Below are 17,884 nucleotides of genomic sequence, written 5' to 3' on the forward strand. Positions count from 1 at the left end.
TTCTTAGCCTTATATATAGTAAGTTTATACTCATTTTTATGTTTTTCTTTACTAGTATAACTTACAGTAGCTTTTTTCCCCCTCCTTTAATAAAATAAGGCTTATGATAATATTGAGTAAGTTCTTAGAGCATGAAGAAGAATCAGATATTAATTTATTTCTACTAGTTGCTTGTATTGGGTTGGCCAAAAGAGTTCTTTCGGATTTTTCTGTAAGACAGTGCAAAAAACCCAGAAGAGCTTTTTGGCTAACCCAGTAATAATAATGGATAGAAAAAAAAGCATCAGTATCCTGCCTCTGTCTTTGTTTCTTTTAGAAAAATACAAACTGCTTTCTCTCCATTAACCCTGTAGGTCCGTCAGGGAATAGATGCAGTCAGGAGCAATTAAAGGGTACAATAAGCCTGAGCTTTAGAGGTTAACAGATGTGTCATTTAAAATTCTACTTCTGTCTCTACTGAGCTATGTGGCTTTGCTCAAGTTACTTCTCTGAGCCTCTGTTTCCTCATCAGTAAAATAAGGATATAATGTAGGGTTTGTGAGGATCAACAGAGTTATTAATGTATATGAAATGCATAGCATGGTACTTGGCACAGGTGTTTATTATAGTACTGTTCCCTTATATATACATAAAAACTGAAACACGAACATGAATATTCATATACATTGATGGATATGGGATGAATCCAGAATTCTTGTGATAATGTCCTGAAGTAAAGTCTGTTCCATCCTAAAGACTTAACACCCTCAAGGATTTTTTTCAAGTTTATTTAAACTTTGAATTTAAGTCACATTTATAATAAGACAATGTTCTTTCCCCCCTCCAGGAATTCCTCTAGTTGGTAACTTAAGAACGAGGCTCCTTGCACTTCACGTCCTTGAGGCTGTGCTGCCAGCTTGTGAATCTGGTGTAGAAGATGATCAGATGGCCCAGGTTTCTATTTTTAAAATTATTAGAAGACATTCTTTAACATCTGCAACATGATTCACCCAAACTTGAAACTTACAGTCTCTTCAGTTGCAAATGTGTCATTTATTCAGTAGCATCTACAACTTCCACTTCTGAGATTGTTTTTTAAATTTTTTCATCTCCAAGCAAAGAGAAAGAGAAATTAAATTAGTTATGAGATGTGAGAAGTGGTGGTATAGTGAATATTTTCAAGGTCAGAATGAAAGGAAAATTTATAGAATTTCTTTCTACATGTGGGCATCTAGAGAGAGAAAGATATGAAGCTGTATGGCCTCATCAGAGGTCCATATAGCGAGGCAACAGGGCAGTTGAACCCACTCTGTAGTGGGTTAATGATCTTTCTAAAAAATGACATTTTAGCTTGCATCTACACAAAGTAGCTGTCAGACATTGGTATAATTAAATCTCACAGGTGACTTAATCTTATGATTTATCTTTTCTAAAAACAGTTTAAATAATCCTTTACAGATTTTATCATTGTTTTTCCTTCAATACATAGGTTGTGGAACGCCTGTTTTCCCTCCTGTCAGATTGTATGTGGGAGACACCCATTGCTCAGGCCAAACATGCTATTCAGATAAAGGAAAAAGAACAAGAAATAAAATTACAGGTACCTGATTCTTCCAAAAAGGTATTTTTAGACAGCACAAGTGAATATCTTGCCACCTGTCTCTGGATCCTTTCTCCTTTGAGGGACATTTTTCTATCAGTTAATCAGTCTCCTCTCTGCACACGCTCTCCCTCTCCACTGGAGGAGTTTCCTTCTCCTCAGTTTGTAAACATCTCTTATTCCCACTCTCCTAAATAGCATTTTTTTATCAATGAATCCTTTCTATATATTCTTTTGTGCATCATTGCCAAGCCTCCGGGAAGAGTAATCTTGTACATGTTTAAATCACTTCCTTACTTCTCATTTCTTTAGCCCAATCGTTTCTTTTCCATCAAAGCACTGAAATAATGACAGAGGTGTTGTTGGTAATAGTGTATGGCTTTTTGCTCACAACTTACTTGACCTCTGTAAACTCTAGCCTTCCATTGTTTTCAAACCATCACTTTCTCTAGATTCCCTCTGCCAATCCTTGATTCCCTCTGGAGGCATCTCTTCTTTGGTGTGACTTTCTCCTTGCCTCCATCCCAGATTCCGGTGTTCCTCAGAGTTCTGTGTTTAGCTTTTCTAGAAGTCTCAGTCATAATCATGACCATTTTCACTACATTCATTGCCTTCCAGACTTGAATGATAGATAGCCCAGGTGTCTTTCCTTCAAACCTTTCTTCTTTTCCTCCTATCCCATTTTTATTGGTGGCACTAACATTTAACTAGCTTTTCAAGCCTGAATTCCTGGGAATTCTAGACTTTGCTAATATCCCCATCCGTGTGGTCCCTAGACCTCATTGATTTCACCTCCTAAATTGTTTTTGCTTGAATCCATCTATCTAGCTATCTTAGTGTTTCTACTAGTTTTCATGATTCCATGCTTTTTCTGGTTTTCCTTCTATCCCAGTACAATGGCCTTTTCTTCTCATCCTTTTTCATTTGTACTTCCCCCTCTATTTTAGGGCTTCCCTGGTGGCTCAGAACAGGAAAGCCTGGTCTGAGGTAGATTCCCATTGAGACAGATTCAGGTAAAGATCTGCCTGCAATGTAGAAGACCCGCGTTCAATCCCTGGGTTGGGAAGATCTCCTGGAGAATGGAATGGCAACCCACTCCAATGTTCTTTCCTGGAGAATTCCATGGACAGAGGAGCCTGGCGGGCTGCAGTGCATGGGTTGGCAAAGAGTTGGGACATGACTGAGTGATTGCCACTTTGACTTTCACTTCTATTTAATCTAACTGCTGAAATCTCCCAAGGTTTGGTCCTAAGACCCCTTATTTTCTTCAGCTGTTACTTCCATTTCATTTCCTCTAGCATCAAACCTTATTCAGACCCATTTGCCATTGGTCATCAAATCTTTAGTCCCCTTTTTGACATTTTTTTCTGAATTCCAGACTTATATACCCATCTTCTACTTGCCTTGCCACTTGAATGATAGTCTAATAGGCATCTCATACTTAGCAGCATCCTTAGTTCTGTTAATAGTCTGTTCCCCAGGCTTTCCCATATTTCCTAGTAAGTGACTCAACCAAAAAACCAAGCAGTCATCCTTGATTCCTCTCTTATCACACACACCCCATTTTCTCTACATAATCTCCAAGTCCTGCTAACTTCTCTGTTAATAGTTAACTTGAATTTTTGCACCTCCTTATTCCTCTGCCATCACCCTACTCCAAGCCCCTCTTTTGTCTGGCCTGGATTACGCAATATTCCATGTTAATTCCCTATAATTCATTCTCTCCACAGGATCTAGTGTGAGCTTCAAGTAACTTGGTAACTTGGAACATGTTGATCCTCTGCTTAAAACCCTCCAGTTAATGGTTTTCCATCCTTTATCTCCTCTTTCTTACTACACTGTGAACAAATGCCTTCTTGTTTCTTGAACACACTGAGCTTGTTCCTTCCTTTGGGCTTTGCTCTGGCTTTCTTTCTACCTAGAATACTTCCCTCAGATATGTTTCTCAGAAGTCCACTTATTATTCGTGTCTTGACTTAATTATCACTTCTTCAGATTCCTTTCCTAATCCACAATCTAGAGTCAGTTGCCACATACTCTTTAATGCCACAAAAATCACCTATTTTAATTTCAGCGTAGAATTTATCACCTAATATTTTCTTGTATCTTTTCTGTCTCCACCTTCTAAAATATAAGCTCTGTGTGAGCAGAGACCTAATCTATCCAGTATATTGCTGAATATATATATAGGACCTGGTATAGTGTCTGGTACACAGTAGATGCTTAACAAATACTCATTGGGTAAATGAAGGACTTATACGTTGTCAGTGTTTCTTACCTGAACTCTTGCAGTAAACTCCTGATTGTTCTCTCTGTTTTCATCCTGTATATTCCTGGTACAACAATGTTTATGAAACATAGATCTGATCAGAGTTCCTCTATATAAATCATTCTGTGTAGAAATTCTCTTGTCTAAAGATCAAACTTAGAATGTCTTCCATGATTTTTTTCCTAGTTCCTTATTCTTTTTCAGTCTCATCCTCCAGATCTTCAATACTGCTTGCAATTATGTTTAATCAGTGAATGCTGATCAGTGAATTCTGTTTCAGTTCTGTGCCTTGACACATGCTGTACATACTGCCTTCAATTTCTTTTTCTTTGATCAGCTGCTTAATGCCTTCTTATCATTCAGGATTGAGGTCAGAAGTCATCCTCTTTTGAACGCTTACCTTATCCTTCCCAAGCATGGTTAGAAACTTGCACTTTTATGTTTCTGCTCTACCTGTCATGTAACTTCTTTTATTCTCCCACTGCAGTATTGTGTTATTTGTCTCTTTTTTGCCTGACTGAGCTATAAGCTCTTTGTGGGCAGGGACCATGCCACATTTATGCTTGTATTCCCATCACCTGCATAGTAACTGATGTATCTGCTAAGTCGCTTCAGTCGTGTCCGACTCTGTGTGACCCCAAAGACGGCAGCCCACCAGGCTCCCCTGTCCCCGGGATTCTCCAGGCAAGAACACTGGAGTGGGTTGCCATTTCCTTCTCCAATGCATGAAAGTGAAAAAATAAAGTGAAGTCGCTACTAACGCATATATATGGAATTTAGAAAGATGGTAACAGTAACCTGGTGTACGAGACAGCAAAAGAGACACTGATGTATAGAACAGTCTTATGGACTCTGTGGGAGAGGGAGAGGGTGGGAAGATTTGGGAGAGTGACATTGAAACATGTAGAATATCATGTAAGAAACGAGTTGCCAGTCCAGGTTCGATGCGCGATACTGGATGCTTGGGGCTGGTGCACTGGGACGACCCAGAGGGATGGTGTGGGGAGGGAGGAGGGAGGAGGGTTCAGGATGGGGAACACATGTATGCCTGTGGCGGATTCATTTTGATATTTGGCAAAACTAATACAATTATGTAAAGTTTAAAAATAAAATAAAATTAAAAAAAAAAAAAGTGAAGTCGCTCAGTCGTGTCTGACTCCTAGCGACCCTATGGACTGTAGCCCTCCAGGCCCCTCCATCCATGGGACTTTCCAGGCGAGAGTACTAGAGTGGGGTGCCATTGTCTTCTCCGAACTGGTATATTGTAGATAATAAATATTTGTGAATCAAACCAAGGAGTCTTAGAATATCTATTAACTGAGATCTGAGTTACTTCAAAATACTGACTCAGTTTCTTTTCTGGTAGAAGCAGGGAGAGTTGGAGGAAGAAGATGAGAATCTTCCTATACAAGAAGTATCCTTTGACCCAGAGAAAGCTCAGTGTTGCATAGTGGAAAATGGACAGATTTTAACTCATGGCAGTGGAGGAAAAGGATATGGACTGGCGTCAACTGGAGTAACTTCTGGGTGCTATCAGTGGAAGGTGCGTAGAATTCTAAGTAGTAATTAAAAACATTTTATCTTTTAGTCTCTTCCTCCTAGATTATTATTTTTTAAAGAGAAAGACTATTAAAAAATCATCTTACGTAAAAGTTCTAGTACTCTGTAATTTTTAACATAAATGGAAGCCCAATGAAGGATATATAAGAACCCTATATTATTTTTGTAACTCTTTCAAAAATGTTTTTAATGTATAGTTGAAAAATGACGATCATCTCTTCCATGAGAGGTCATACAGTGCACCCCCAGCAATGAAAATTTGATAACATGTGTGATGTTTCTTCCTGGGAGAGCACATAAGAGACTGAATGGCCGAGATTTTTACTGGATGCTAGTCACATACTCTGCGCCTGGCATATACTAAAATTTTAGATTCCCAGAGGGAAAGCAGCTTTTTATCATAAACATATTATCATACAGTCTAAGTAAAAGAAGCCACCTTTATCAGTTAGGGAAACTTTGTATCAATGTGGCAAAGTATTTATCAGTCTAGTCCCCAGGTGCCAGCCAAGGACCAACATTGCAAGTAGACATTTCTAAGGATAGCAGTCCTGTTGTGTTACTTCTTTTGATTGCACAGTGTACCTCCTTGGCTCTTTGCCACAGTGTTTTTACAATAAAATTAATGTTATTATCTGGTAGGACCTCAGACAGCAGGGTGAGACCAGCCTGTAGTATTGACTTCAGGGGTCTTAGACTTAGCCAGTTAAAATAAATCTTATTAATCACAAAATATCTATCTTAAAAAGTCATGTGGCTTTTTCCATAAATTTAGCACAGCACAACTCTGGCCAGTCCAGGACTCAGAATAGGGCACTTACACAGAAAAATTTAATTCTAGAGGTTGTATATGGTATCCTTGGAGATGAAGAGTTTATAAGATGTACAGTAGTCAGGCAGAACAAGTTAACAGGACCTTGATGGGATCTCCTATCAGGGGGCCTCCCACCTTATTTTCTCATTGCAGTCTAAATAATTTAGTTGAGTTCTTGGTTTCAGAGGGACTATCTCTAAAGCCAGTTGGTTAAATAGTTCTGTTTGTGTGTGACATCTTTTTATCTGCCTCAAGAGCGTGGATGACATCTGGAGGTGTCCTGTGGAAATTCCAGGACCTGGAGTCATCCCCTGCTTCGTATAGCCTATTAGGTATAATGGGAGGCTCAGAAGCCAGTTTAAATTTAAAGTGCTCAAAACCACCTTCTTCACAGCATGGCTTTCCCCCGTTCTCCCCTCCCCCGGGAGGAGGAACAGTTGTGAAAAATGGTGATCATTTATGCCATCTCTATTCTTCCACACTTCCTGGGGCCTGGGTTCCCTCCTCACCTACCTTATTCTAAAATCAGTATTTCTAAAAAAAATAAAAAATAAATAAAATCAATATTTCTCATTTAGTAATTCTAACTTCACATTTTTTTAAATCATTTTTTATCTTCATCTAGCCCTTTTGTCCAGAAGGGTTAGAAGCAATAGGGACAAAAGAATTTTCACACACACAAAGTTTTTTTAATAAAAACATTTTTATTCCTAACCACAAAGGTTAGGAATTGTCAGGACAAAATCCCAATTAAAAAATTGTTTTTCACACCATCTGCCTCTTCTATCCTAACCATTTATCCAGTGAGCAGCGTAGGAAAGATTCCTCTCTTTCTGGGGAGAGCTTCATTTAATAATCTGTCTTACTAGGGCCTGTGTATCAGACATAGAAACAAGCTATCAGTCTGTTGTTGAAACTGACTAGTTCAAAAAGCTGAACAGAAAAGGTCAGTAGTGATAGGACATCCACAAGAAGAGGTCAAGAGTCCATCTCTTACAAGAGTGGATGAGAGGGATCATGTGCCCTAAAGTATGCCCTCCTCCATCTTTCAGGTTTCAGGAAGAATAGAAGTTAAGAATGTAATCAGTTTCTATGTCAGAAACAGAAAGCCAATCAGCAGCTCAAGTTAGATGACTATCAAAAGAACAAGCCCTTTCCCAGGAGCATATGTAAGAATCCTGGACAGTCCAACTAGAATCCATGATGTTTTTAGTTTATGGCTACACCAACTTTAATAGTCCCAACATTTGATTTTTGTTCGTTGGTCTGGTACCTACTTTTAGTTGAACACAGCTCATGTTGAGTTGAAACAGCCTATAGGAGAGAGTATCAGGTTTTAACTTAGAGGCTGCTCCAAGCGATTGGAAGCTGTGAATAGAGGCTTCTATAATAAAACTAGCAACTTCTGGGGGTAGCAGTAAAACCTAAATGCTATAGGATCAGACAGCTGCATTTTAAGTCTAAATGACTAAGGTCTTTTTGCCTTCTTAAAGTATAGATTTGATGTACTTACTCAAAAATACTCATTGCAGGCTAGAAAATCATCAGACTCTAAGGGTCAGACATCTGATTTTACAGGAACTAATTGGCACCTAACAACTGCTTTTTAAAACTCTCAATGTATATTTTTGTGTGAAGACTGCCAGTCTTTATTTTGTTTCTCTTTGTTCTCGTAGTTCTGTTGGCAAATATCGTAACAAAAAATTGTTAGTTATAGAGGCTTGTTTTGTTTCCATTACTCAAAGAATTTAAATTCCAATCTACTCACCAGGGACAAAAAGCAGGGAAGTTGTGTGCCACTAACATTTGTCCTCTGCAGCTTTCACTTACTAGTTTGATCTCTTAGTGTTTATGAAGTTATACCATGTAACATTTTACACTATCTTTTATTATACATCCAGATGCAGTAGCCACGAAATGAAGCTGTTTTGTAAAATTTACTTTCCTCTCAGTTGTCAAGTTTACTTAGACCCCTAGCAGTAAATTTAGGATTTACAAGGTTAATTGGTTGGACTGGGGTACTAGTATAGTAGTGGCAGCTTCTAGGCTAAAGAAAATTGCTGGAGTAGTTTCTTTTCTTCTCTCTCCCCCTCATCTCTTCCTTTCTTCCCATCTCTTCCCTTCCCTCCCATTCCTTCCTTCCTTCTTTATAAATCTTTATTCCACCCTGGGAACTGACTTAAATACCTTATCTCTTCTTGTTTGGAGGAAAGAGCAACATACACTTCTAATATTTTTGGTTTCCCCAAAACTCACCTCAGGGATTTTTGAACTTTTTCTCTTGCCACCTGGAGGAGAGAGCAACTGCAAGCTTATTTTTATTCTTTGGCCTATCCAAAGCTCATGTGTGGGAATGTTTAGGCCCTTTCACTTCCCACCTAGAGAGGAAAACAACACTTTTCTGCTCTTTTCCCCTCACTTAACTAACAGGGCCAAAAGCAGCTAGGGGATCCAGTGAGCCAGCCCTCCTGTGGTTGACTCTTATTACTTTTGAATTCCATGGGTAACTTTTGTCTCTCACAATAGATAGCCACTCACCTGCTGTTTCATAATGTATAACCACATAGGCATTAGAGTTTTCTCTTTCCCCAGTTCTCTCTTGTTCCCAAATATGTACTTATATTTTAATGATACAGAGTTGTTCTAGTGAAGCTCATGTTGCCACTGCTGTTGTTGGAGATCCTGAAGATTACCCCTGTGTTCAAAGATTTGGTAGAAGGACTCATAGGACTCCGTATATCATTGTATTCATGATGACTGGGGTTTTCTATAACAGGTAGTAAGGATATAAAGATATAAGCCAGATAATAAGGGGAAAAGACACAGGAAGCATCTAGAGGAATACATGTTCAGGCTTCCTTATGTTTTCTCCATGCCACGAAGGGTCACATGGACCACACACTTGTCTCACCAGCAAAATACAGCAACATGTGTATGATGTTTTAGGGAAGCCCATTAGAGACTTGGTTCCCAAGATTTTTACTGGAGACTGGTAATGAAGGTACCCTCTGCCTGGCATGTGCTAAAAGTCCAGACTCCCAAAAGGAAAGTTCATGTTCATTGTAAACCACATTGTTTGTTCAAACATTCTTGTCCTGGTAAGCTGCTTGAATCATTTAGGGAATGTTTTGTAACAATGTAGGAAACTGTTTACCAGTCGAGTTACTTGCTAAGGGGCCACTTAGCAAGGGCCTTAGGTACTTGCTAAGGGGCCACTGTTATAAGCATGCCTTTTGAAAGAGGGCAGTCTAAAGCCTGCTATATTAACTCTTTTCTGAACAGAAGTATACATAAGAGTAATTAGAAATTTTGTATATAAAGAATTGAAGCTGTCCATTAAAAATTTTCTGGACTTGATGTACTTTCTCAACTTAATAATTAAGATGTAAGTTAAAATTGTTTATTTCAAATAAATACTCAGAGGTTATATTCAGAGGTTATTCTACATGTACTACATGGTAAATATTAAATTTGCCTTAAACTCTTTAAAAAATGATGAAACTGTTTCATTTTTGTGTTATTTTCACTTAAGCTAAAAATAAACTTACGTTCTCATAAATGCTTAATTCTTTATAAACATATTCCTCAGTATTGCTTTATATGGTTAATGGTATATAAAAAAGTTTTTTTGAATACTAGTGAACATTACCACTTGATTTTAGTTTTACATTGTGAAGGAAAACAGAGGTAATGAAGGCACGTGTGTTGGAGTTTCTCGTTGGCCAGTACACGACTTTAACCACCGTACTACCTCGGATATGTGGCTCTATCGGGCCTACAGTGGTAACCTCTATCACAACGGAGAACAGACTCTGACGTTATCCAGCTTTACTCAAGGAGATTTCATTACCTGTGTGTTAGACATGGAAGCCAGGACCATTTCCTTTGGGAAGAATGGAGAGGTACTGAAACTTATTCGGAGACATTGCTTGTTTTGTTTTCTTTTTTAAATTAGTTATCTATTTTATACATATTATCCGAGGTGTAAATATGTCAATTCCAACTTCCCAATTCTTCCCACCTCTACCCTTTCCTCCTTGGTATCCATACATTTGTTCTCTACATCTGTGTTCCCATTTCTGCTTTGCATCTATACCACTTTTCTAGATTACATATATATGCATTAATGTATGATATCTACTTTTCTCTTTCTGACTTCATTCTTTATGACAGTCTCTAGGTCCATCCATGTCTCTGCAAATAACCTTATTTCATGCTTTTTTATGGCCAACAATATTTCATATGTATGTACCACATCTTCTTTATCTATTCTTCTGTTGATGGACATTTAGGTTACTGCCTTGTCCTGGCTATTGCAAATAGTGCTGCAGTGAACATTAGGGTTCATGTGTCTTTTTGTTTGTTTAAAATGTTTACTTTTAATATCATAAGCAGAGAGCATAACAGAGTCATAAATTTGACGGAAAGTAACCCATAGAGGAACCCCCATAACACTGAGTATATGCCTGATAGTGGGATTGCTGGGTCATACAGTAGTTCCAGGTTTGGTTTTTCAAGGAACCTCCATACTGTTCTCTATAGTGGCTGTATCAATTTATATTCACACTAGCCATGTATGAGGTTCCCTTTTCTCTATACCCTCTCCAGCACTTTTTTTTTCTCCAGGGTCTCAGCTTTCTCATGTATTCTGTTTTCTTATTTTTAATTGGAGGATAATTGCTTTACAATGTTGTGTTGGTTTTTGCCAGATAGCAACATGAATCAGCCATAAGTATACATATGTCCCCTTCCTCTTGAACCTGCCTCCCATCTCCCACCCCGTCCTGTCCCTCAGGTCCCAGGATTTGTTGTTTGTAGATTTTTGATGATGGCCATTCTGACCAGTGTGAGGTGATACCTTGTTGTAGTTTTGATTTGTTTTTCTTTAATAGTTTAGTGATGTTGGGCATCTTTTCATGTATTTGTTGGCTGTCTGGATGTCTTCTTTGGAAAAATGCCTATTTAGGTCTTCTGCCCATTTTTTTCCTGAAGTCTTTTTTGTTTTTTTAATTTTTACACTGTTGTGTTGGTTTCTAACATACAGTGTGAATAAGCCATAATTATACATACATCCCCTCCCTCCCCTCTCCCCATCCCATCCCTCCAGGTCATCACAGAATGCCAGATTGCTTCTGCCCATTTTTTGATTTTTTTTTTTTTTTTAATACTGAGCTGTATGCCCTGTTTGTATATTTTGGAGATTAATCCTTTGTAAGTTGCTTCATTTGCAAATATTTTCTCCCCTTCTGAGGACTGTCTTTTTGTCTTGTTTATGGTTTCCTTTACTGTGGAAAAACTTTTAAGTTTAATTAGGTCCCATTTGTTTATTTTATTTTCATTAATCTAGGAATTGGACCAAAAAAGATCTTGCTGTGATTTATGTCATGGAGTTTTTCTTTTTACTTATCCTTGACTCAGTTAGTGCTAGCTATTCAGTTTACAGATTATTTGCTCTTCTCTGCTTTTTCTCTAGTCCTTTTGGTTCTTATGATATTTATCAGCATCAAAAAATAAAAAGAAAAAGACAATAGTAAAATCCCAATAAGACAGTTGTAACAGAGGAACAAATTAAGATCATTTATTATATGTGGAATTTCCTTAGTTAGCAAAGATAACTGAGATTTGAATCTAGTAACTTACTGTGTCTCGTAAGAGCTTTGAATCTTAATATGTATTGGATATTATCAATTTTAAAACATATTTTTGTTTCCTTTTTTTCCCATCACCTGTGCCACACTATAGGAACCCAAATTAGCTTTTGAAGATGTGGATGCAGCAGAGTTGTACCCATGCGTAATGTTCTATAGTAGCAACCCAGGGGAAAAGGTAATGAAACCTCAGACCTTCATAATTAAGCATGAAGAATATTTGTTATTTTTTATTAATATTTGTTAACATCATACAGAGTTTATAGGTACAAGAAGCTATTTCTACCATTAGAAGTACCTTCTCAGGTGAATTTAGTCTTCCAGAAGAAGGTTAGATTATTTTTTTAAATTACCGTTACTCTTTTTTAAGGGACTATTTTGATATTCTGATAATTTGAGTATAGTGAATCAACTTTGAAACTTATATGGGATTACAGGAATTACAGGAAATAGTTTACGGATAATCTGGTTCATTAGCAGTTGTGCCTATGAGAGAGGAATCTAAAAATAACCTCAGTGTAGTCAGATACTATTCTGTGAATAATGGAGGTTTCAGTTATGATGGGGAAGCTGCTTTTCATTCATTCCTCTGAGGGTTTTCAGACCCTGTAGATGGTGTAAATTTGAACCCTAAGTCCTCAGAACAGTATTAAAGTGATACCCTCTCACTAAAACTTTTTTTCCTCCTAATCTAAAACCCACACAGAGAGAAACTTCTTTGTGGTCTCGCTGGGAGGATTGATTTGTTTTCTACCCCATCCTTTTACATGAGGATGTAGTATAGCCTAGGTCAGGTCTCCAGAATTTCTAGTTATTTTTTAGTAGGAAGATGTCAAGCTGTCTCACATATCGTGCATCTGTGATGAAAATGCTAGATTTGGTAAATTCTAACCATTAAAGTATAATTTATTCTGGCCTTTTAAATATATTTAAAAAAAATTTTCAAGGAGGTATAATTTCAAGCTAGCTACTCATGAGATAGTAGAACTGCTTCTTGAACCAGCTGGCCAACAAAACTGAATTGGAAATGAATAAACAGGCACCCCAGTACTTCCTTTTTATCCCTTTCCCTGGTGATATTCTTGCAGCCCAGAGCAGGTTCTTAGTATGTTCTGGTTAGAATGATGGCCTATTGCTCTGTAACATCTGTGAAACTTGAAGGAATTAATTTAACCTTAGGTAGGTTTTATATCAATCAGTTTATTCTACCCAGAAGTGTTGTCTGACTTCAGAATCTGATAGAAACAATACTAATAATAGTTAATATTTTTTTTAATATTTACTGTGTGTCTGGCATACAGCAAAGTGCTGATAAGCATTTTATGTGCATAGTCTAATCTTTAATATAGTAAGAGATAGATAGAGGTATTAGTGTCAGGTTTTTTTTCCAGATGAAAAAGCTGAGGTTTAGAGAGATTAAATAATTTCTGAAGATTATACAGAGTTAAGATTTGAACCCAGGTCTTTCTCTTCTTTTAACCTCTATGTCTTATTTGAAATGTGTGACCAATTTTATAATCTTGTGAGTTTATCTTTGTGCCTCTGAAACAATATTAAGATGGTCCCAGGACTCATTATTATCCTGGAGTCTTAAGGATTAGAGTGAAGTCAAGACTTTTAGAGTGGGGACTAAGGCTTCCCTGATAGCTCAGACGGTAAAGAATCTGCCTGCAGTGTGGGAGACCTGGGTTCGATCCCTGGGTTGGGAAGATCCTCTGGAGGAAGGCATGGCAACCCATTCCAGTATTCTTGCCTGAAGAATCCCCACGGACAGAGGAGCTACAGTCCATGGGGTCACAAAGAGTTGGACACGCCTGAGCGAATAAGCACAGCACAGCAGATTGAATCACATACACCTTGGTCTGTACCTATCTTTTGAGTGACCACAACAGCACTCCTACTCACAGGCTGCAGAAGGTTTAAATGACAGGGTAACTTATTTCTCAGGACCATACTGCTACTGACTTTAGTAGAGCTGTAATACTTGCTTATTTCTTATTGAGGGCCAACAGTACAATACACATATATCAGGAGACCAAATACTAGTTCCACATTGGATTACATGTGCTAGATTTATAGTTTTGTGATTTATAGAATTAATAGTTTAGGATAACTATTAATAATCACACATTTGCCACCCTCTTTTCTTTTATAGGTGAAAATTTGTGATATGCAGATGCGTGGCACACCACGAGACCTCCTTCCAGGAGATCCTATTTGTAGTCCAGTAGCTGCAGTGCTGGCAGAGGCCACTATTCAGCTTATTCGTATCCTTCATCGAACAGACCGTTGGACTTACTGCATTAACAAAAAAATGATGGAAAGGCTACACAAAATTAAGATATGTATTAAAGAATCAGGTCAGAAGCTAAAGAAAAGCCGCTCGGTTCAAAGCCGAGAGGAAAATGAAATGAGAGAAGAAAAGGAAAACAAAGAGGAAGAGAAAGGTAAACACAGTAGGCATGGCCTTGCTGACCTGTCAGAACCGCAGCTGAGGACCCTTTGCCTAGAGGTGTGGCCTGTGCTGGCAGTGATAGGAGGAGTTGATGCCGGTCTTAGAGTTGGAGGTCGGTGTGTTCACAAGCAAACTGGGCGCCATGCCACGCTGCTGGGAGTGGTCAAAGAGGGCAGCACGTCTGCCAAAGTCCAATGGGATGAAGCAGAAATTACCATCAGGTATGATTTGTTGAGTTACACTGTTAGCAAATGAATATTTATTGGTGAAATGTGCTATTGCCTATGGACAGTGAGTAATTATGTATTTTAGGTGAGCTGCCAATTAACTTTTTAAAATAACATTTTTCGTACATCTGGGTATGAGTACTATTGATTTCCTAAAGGGGTATTCCAAACTTGTGTTCCTTGGAATACTAGTAGTTTGTAAAATATATAGTTTTTACTTTGTTTTGTGAAAAAAAAGGTAACCTCAGTAGTTTAGACTAAGTAGGATCCTTCTGTCTGTTTTTCATTTAACTTCCTGCTTTTTAATCATTTCCATTACACATTGGGACAGAAAAAAAGCCAGACAGCAGATCTCTTAGTTCCATTTTATATAGGAAATAGGATGGTAACATTTGGGACTAAAATTAGGTTTTGTATTATCTGTTGTTTTTAAATATTCTTTTTTTTTAAGCATATATTTCTATACCTTCAGTGTGTAACATTTTTGATAGGTATGAAAATTATGTTTATTTGGCACGAATTGTGTGCTTAAAAGCATTTAGATGTGTTTGGAATCAGGTAGAATTTGTGTGAAATAGAAACTTCATATGTTTAAAAGGAAGTATGTTAAGTATTTGAGTCAATAAGGGGACTTACTTAACTAATGACTACATAATTGTATCATTTGAAAACATGGATTTATTGACGATATTATGTAACTGTTCACTGTACTGCTTAAAGTGATTCCTTTATTAATATGACATGGGACAATATCAAAAACAATGGTTCTTCAGTATTTTTTGGAGGTGGTAGTATTATATACTGTAATGATAGCTATGGACCCTCTCAGCTGAAAAATAACACATGTGAGTTTACACACAGTTTCAGGAATTAATGGACTCCAGGCTAAGAAAACAATGAAAATTTTACTTGTGAAAGTATCTACCTTTTCTTTAGTTCTTTGTCTTGTTTTGGAAAGGATTTATGATGCCTTGCTGCTGCTAAGTCACTTCAGTCATGTCCAAGTCTGTGTGACCCCATAGACAGCAGCCCACCAGGCTCCCCTGTCCCTGGGATTCTCCAGGCAAGAACACTGGAATGGGTTGCCATTTCCTTCTCCAATGCATGAAAGTGAAAAGTGAAAGTGAAGTCGCTCAGTCGTGTCTGACTCTTAGTGATCCCATGGACTGCAGCCTACCAGGCTCCTCCGTCCATGGGATTTTCCAGGCAAGAGTACTGGAGTGGGGTACCATTGCCTTACTAAGATGCAAACAATAAAGCAAAATGATTAAATTAAAACACATATTAATAAGAAAAATGACCCAAAGAGAAAATAAGAGTAGATTAAGCTGGAACCAAAATTTAGATTATTAGAACAAATGTATGCCACCAAACTGTATACTTGCTAAAGCTTTCTATTCCAGGTCTTTATTAATGGTTATAGCATGTTGAAACTTTTGGGAATTCTTGCTGGATATTAGGAAATATGTAGTCATCTTTTTGCTTAAACTAAATTGAAAGCAATTATTGAAGACTACAAGGTAATTTTTCTGAATGAAACAAAGTCTTAATCTGAAATAGGTTTTAAATGGCCATTACCCATATAATAAGCTAGATTTATTGTACAAACTTTCTGAATAGCTTACATTAGGGATTGTCAAACCACACCTGGCCCAGCTCCTGTTAAATTTAAATAGCCACAAGCGTTCATTCAGGTATATCAGTGACTGCTTTCACACAATGATGTCAGGGTTGAAAAGTTGCAGCAGAGACTATGTGGCCTTCAAGTCCTAAGATATTTACTATTTGGCTCTTTATAGAAATTTTGCTAGTCCCTGACTTAGGTCATATAATAATGAATATTCATATTTGAAGGCACAGGAACATCTCATTGCTTTTGCGTTTAACATCACATCTCCCCATTTTTCTCATAATGGATTCATTTTTCTGTTTGTAATGAGTTCTCTAGTTTGTGTAGTTTATTCTCTGTTTTGATACATCTTATTTTGTCTACATTATTTTCTATACCTTCCTCTTGTCTATCCCTCACTTGCTTCTTCCTGTGTCATTCTGATCTTTATTAAAGCTTCCCAACTTTTTGGTCGCCTAGTGATACTCCATTGTATAATCTGGAACCCTGTGAACCACTTCCTTTTGACGTGGCACGATTTCGAGGCCTGACAGCTTCTGTGTTGCTGGACCTCACATATCTGACTGGCATTCATGAAGACATGGGCAAACAGAGCACGAAGCGACATGAAAAGAAACACCGACATGAATCTGAGGAGAAAGGGGATGTTGAACAGAAAATTGAGAGTGAATCTGCTTTGGACACACGAACGGGCTTAACATCTGATGATGTTAAGGGTACCACAAGCTCCAAATCAGAAAACGAAATAGCTTCATTTTCTTTAGATTCAGCAGTGCCAGGTGTGGAATCCCAACATCAGATAACAGAAGGAAAAAGAAAAAATCATGAACACATGTCCAAAAACCATGACATAGCCCAGTCAGAAATCAGAGCAGTCCAGCTGTCCTATCTCTACCTCGGTGCTATGAAGTCACTCAGTGCTCTTCTTGGCTGTAGTAAATATGCTGAACTGTTGCTGATACCAAAAGTTCTGGCTGAAAATGGCCACAACTCAGACTGTGCAAGCTCTCCAGTTGTTCATGAAGACGTGGAGATGCGTGCAGCCCTTCAGTTTTTGATGCGCCACATGGTGAAGCGAGCGGTCATGCGGTCACCCATAAAGAGAGCACTGGGATTAGCAGATCTGGAACGAGCTCAAGCCATGATCTATAAATTAGTGGTCCATGGGCTTTTGGAAGACCAATTTGGGGGCAAAATTAAGCAAGGTAAGTTATCTGATTTTCAAAAAATTTTTGCTTTGTGCTGTTGAAGTTACTCATAATTGTCAGAAGTGATATATTCTGTAAGTGATTTATAAATTTTTTTGGCCAAAAAGTTTTCAGAGTGTTTTTCCTTTGCAAGGCAGACAGTTCCTTTCTGCTTCTTTATATTAATAACCATCTGTCTACAGGCATACTTCTTTTTATTGCACTCTGCAGATTCTGCATTTTTTACACATTGAAGATTTGTGGCAGCTCCAGGTTAGGCAAGTCTTTCAGTGCCATTTTCCACAGCATTTGCTTGCTTTGTGTCTCTGTCACATTTTGGTAATTTTCACAGCATTTCAGACTTTTTCATCATTATTGTATTTCTTATGGTGATCTGTGATCAGTGATCTTTAATGTTGCTACTGTGATTTGCTGAAGGCTTAGATGATGGTTAGCATTTTTTAACAATGAAGTATTTTTTAGTTAAGGTATGTACATTGGTTTTGATTTTTAGA

General features: G+C 37.8%; 1 protein-coding gene across 13 annotated transcripts in view; it reads left to right on the forward strand.

Annotated features, from left to right (window-relative positions):
• Positions 1–17,884, forward strand: part of HERC1 (HECT and RLD domain containing E3 ubiquitin protein ligase family member 1) — a 210,961-nt gene that overhangs the window by 125,083 nt on the left and 67,994 nt on the right. For 7 of the 13 annotated variants that reach the window (XM_027553787.1, XM_027553788.1, XM_027553796.1 and 4 more), the window contains exons 32-38: positions 827–933; positions 1,469–1,600; positions 5,215–5,391; positions 9,885–10,124; positions 11,965–12,048; positions 14,026–14,546; positions 16,618–17,387. In XM_027553787.1, the coding sequence (XP_027409588.1) occupies positions 827–933; positions 1,469–1,600; positions 5,215–5,391; positions 9,885–10,124; positions 11,965–12,048; positions 14,026–14,546; positions 16,618–17,387 (2,031 nt within the window). The remainder of the gene's footprint in view (positions 1–826; positions 934–1,468; positions 1,601–5,214; positions 5,392–9,884; positions 10,125–11,964; positions 12,049–14,025; positions 14,547–16,617; positions 17,388–17,884) is intronic. The other 6 variants (XM_027553791.1, XM_027553795.1, XM_027553798.1 and 3 more) reach the window with 4 other exon arrangements.

The sequence above is a fragment of the Bos indicus x Bos taurus genome, chromosome 10 (genome assembly GCF_003369695.1).
Source record: "Bos indicus x Bos taurus breed Angus x Brahman F1 hybrid chromosome 10, Bos_hybrid_MaternalHap_v2.0, whole genome shotgun sequence".
Taxonomy (NCBI): Eukaryota; Metazoa; Chordata; class Mammalia; order Artiodactyla; family Bovidae; genus Bos; species Bos indicus x Bos taurus.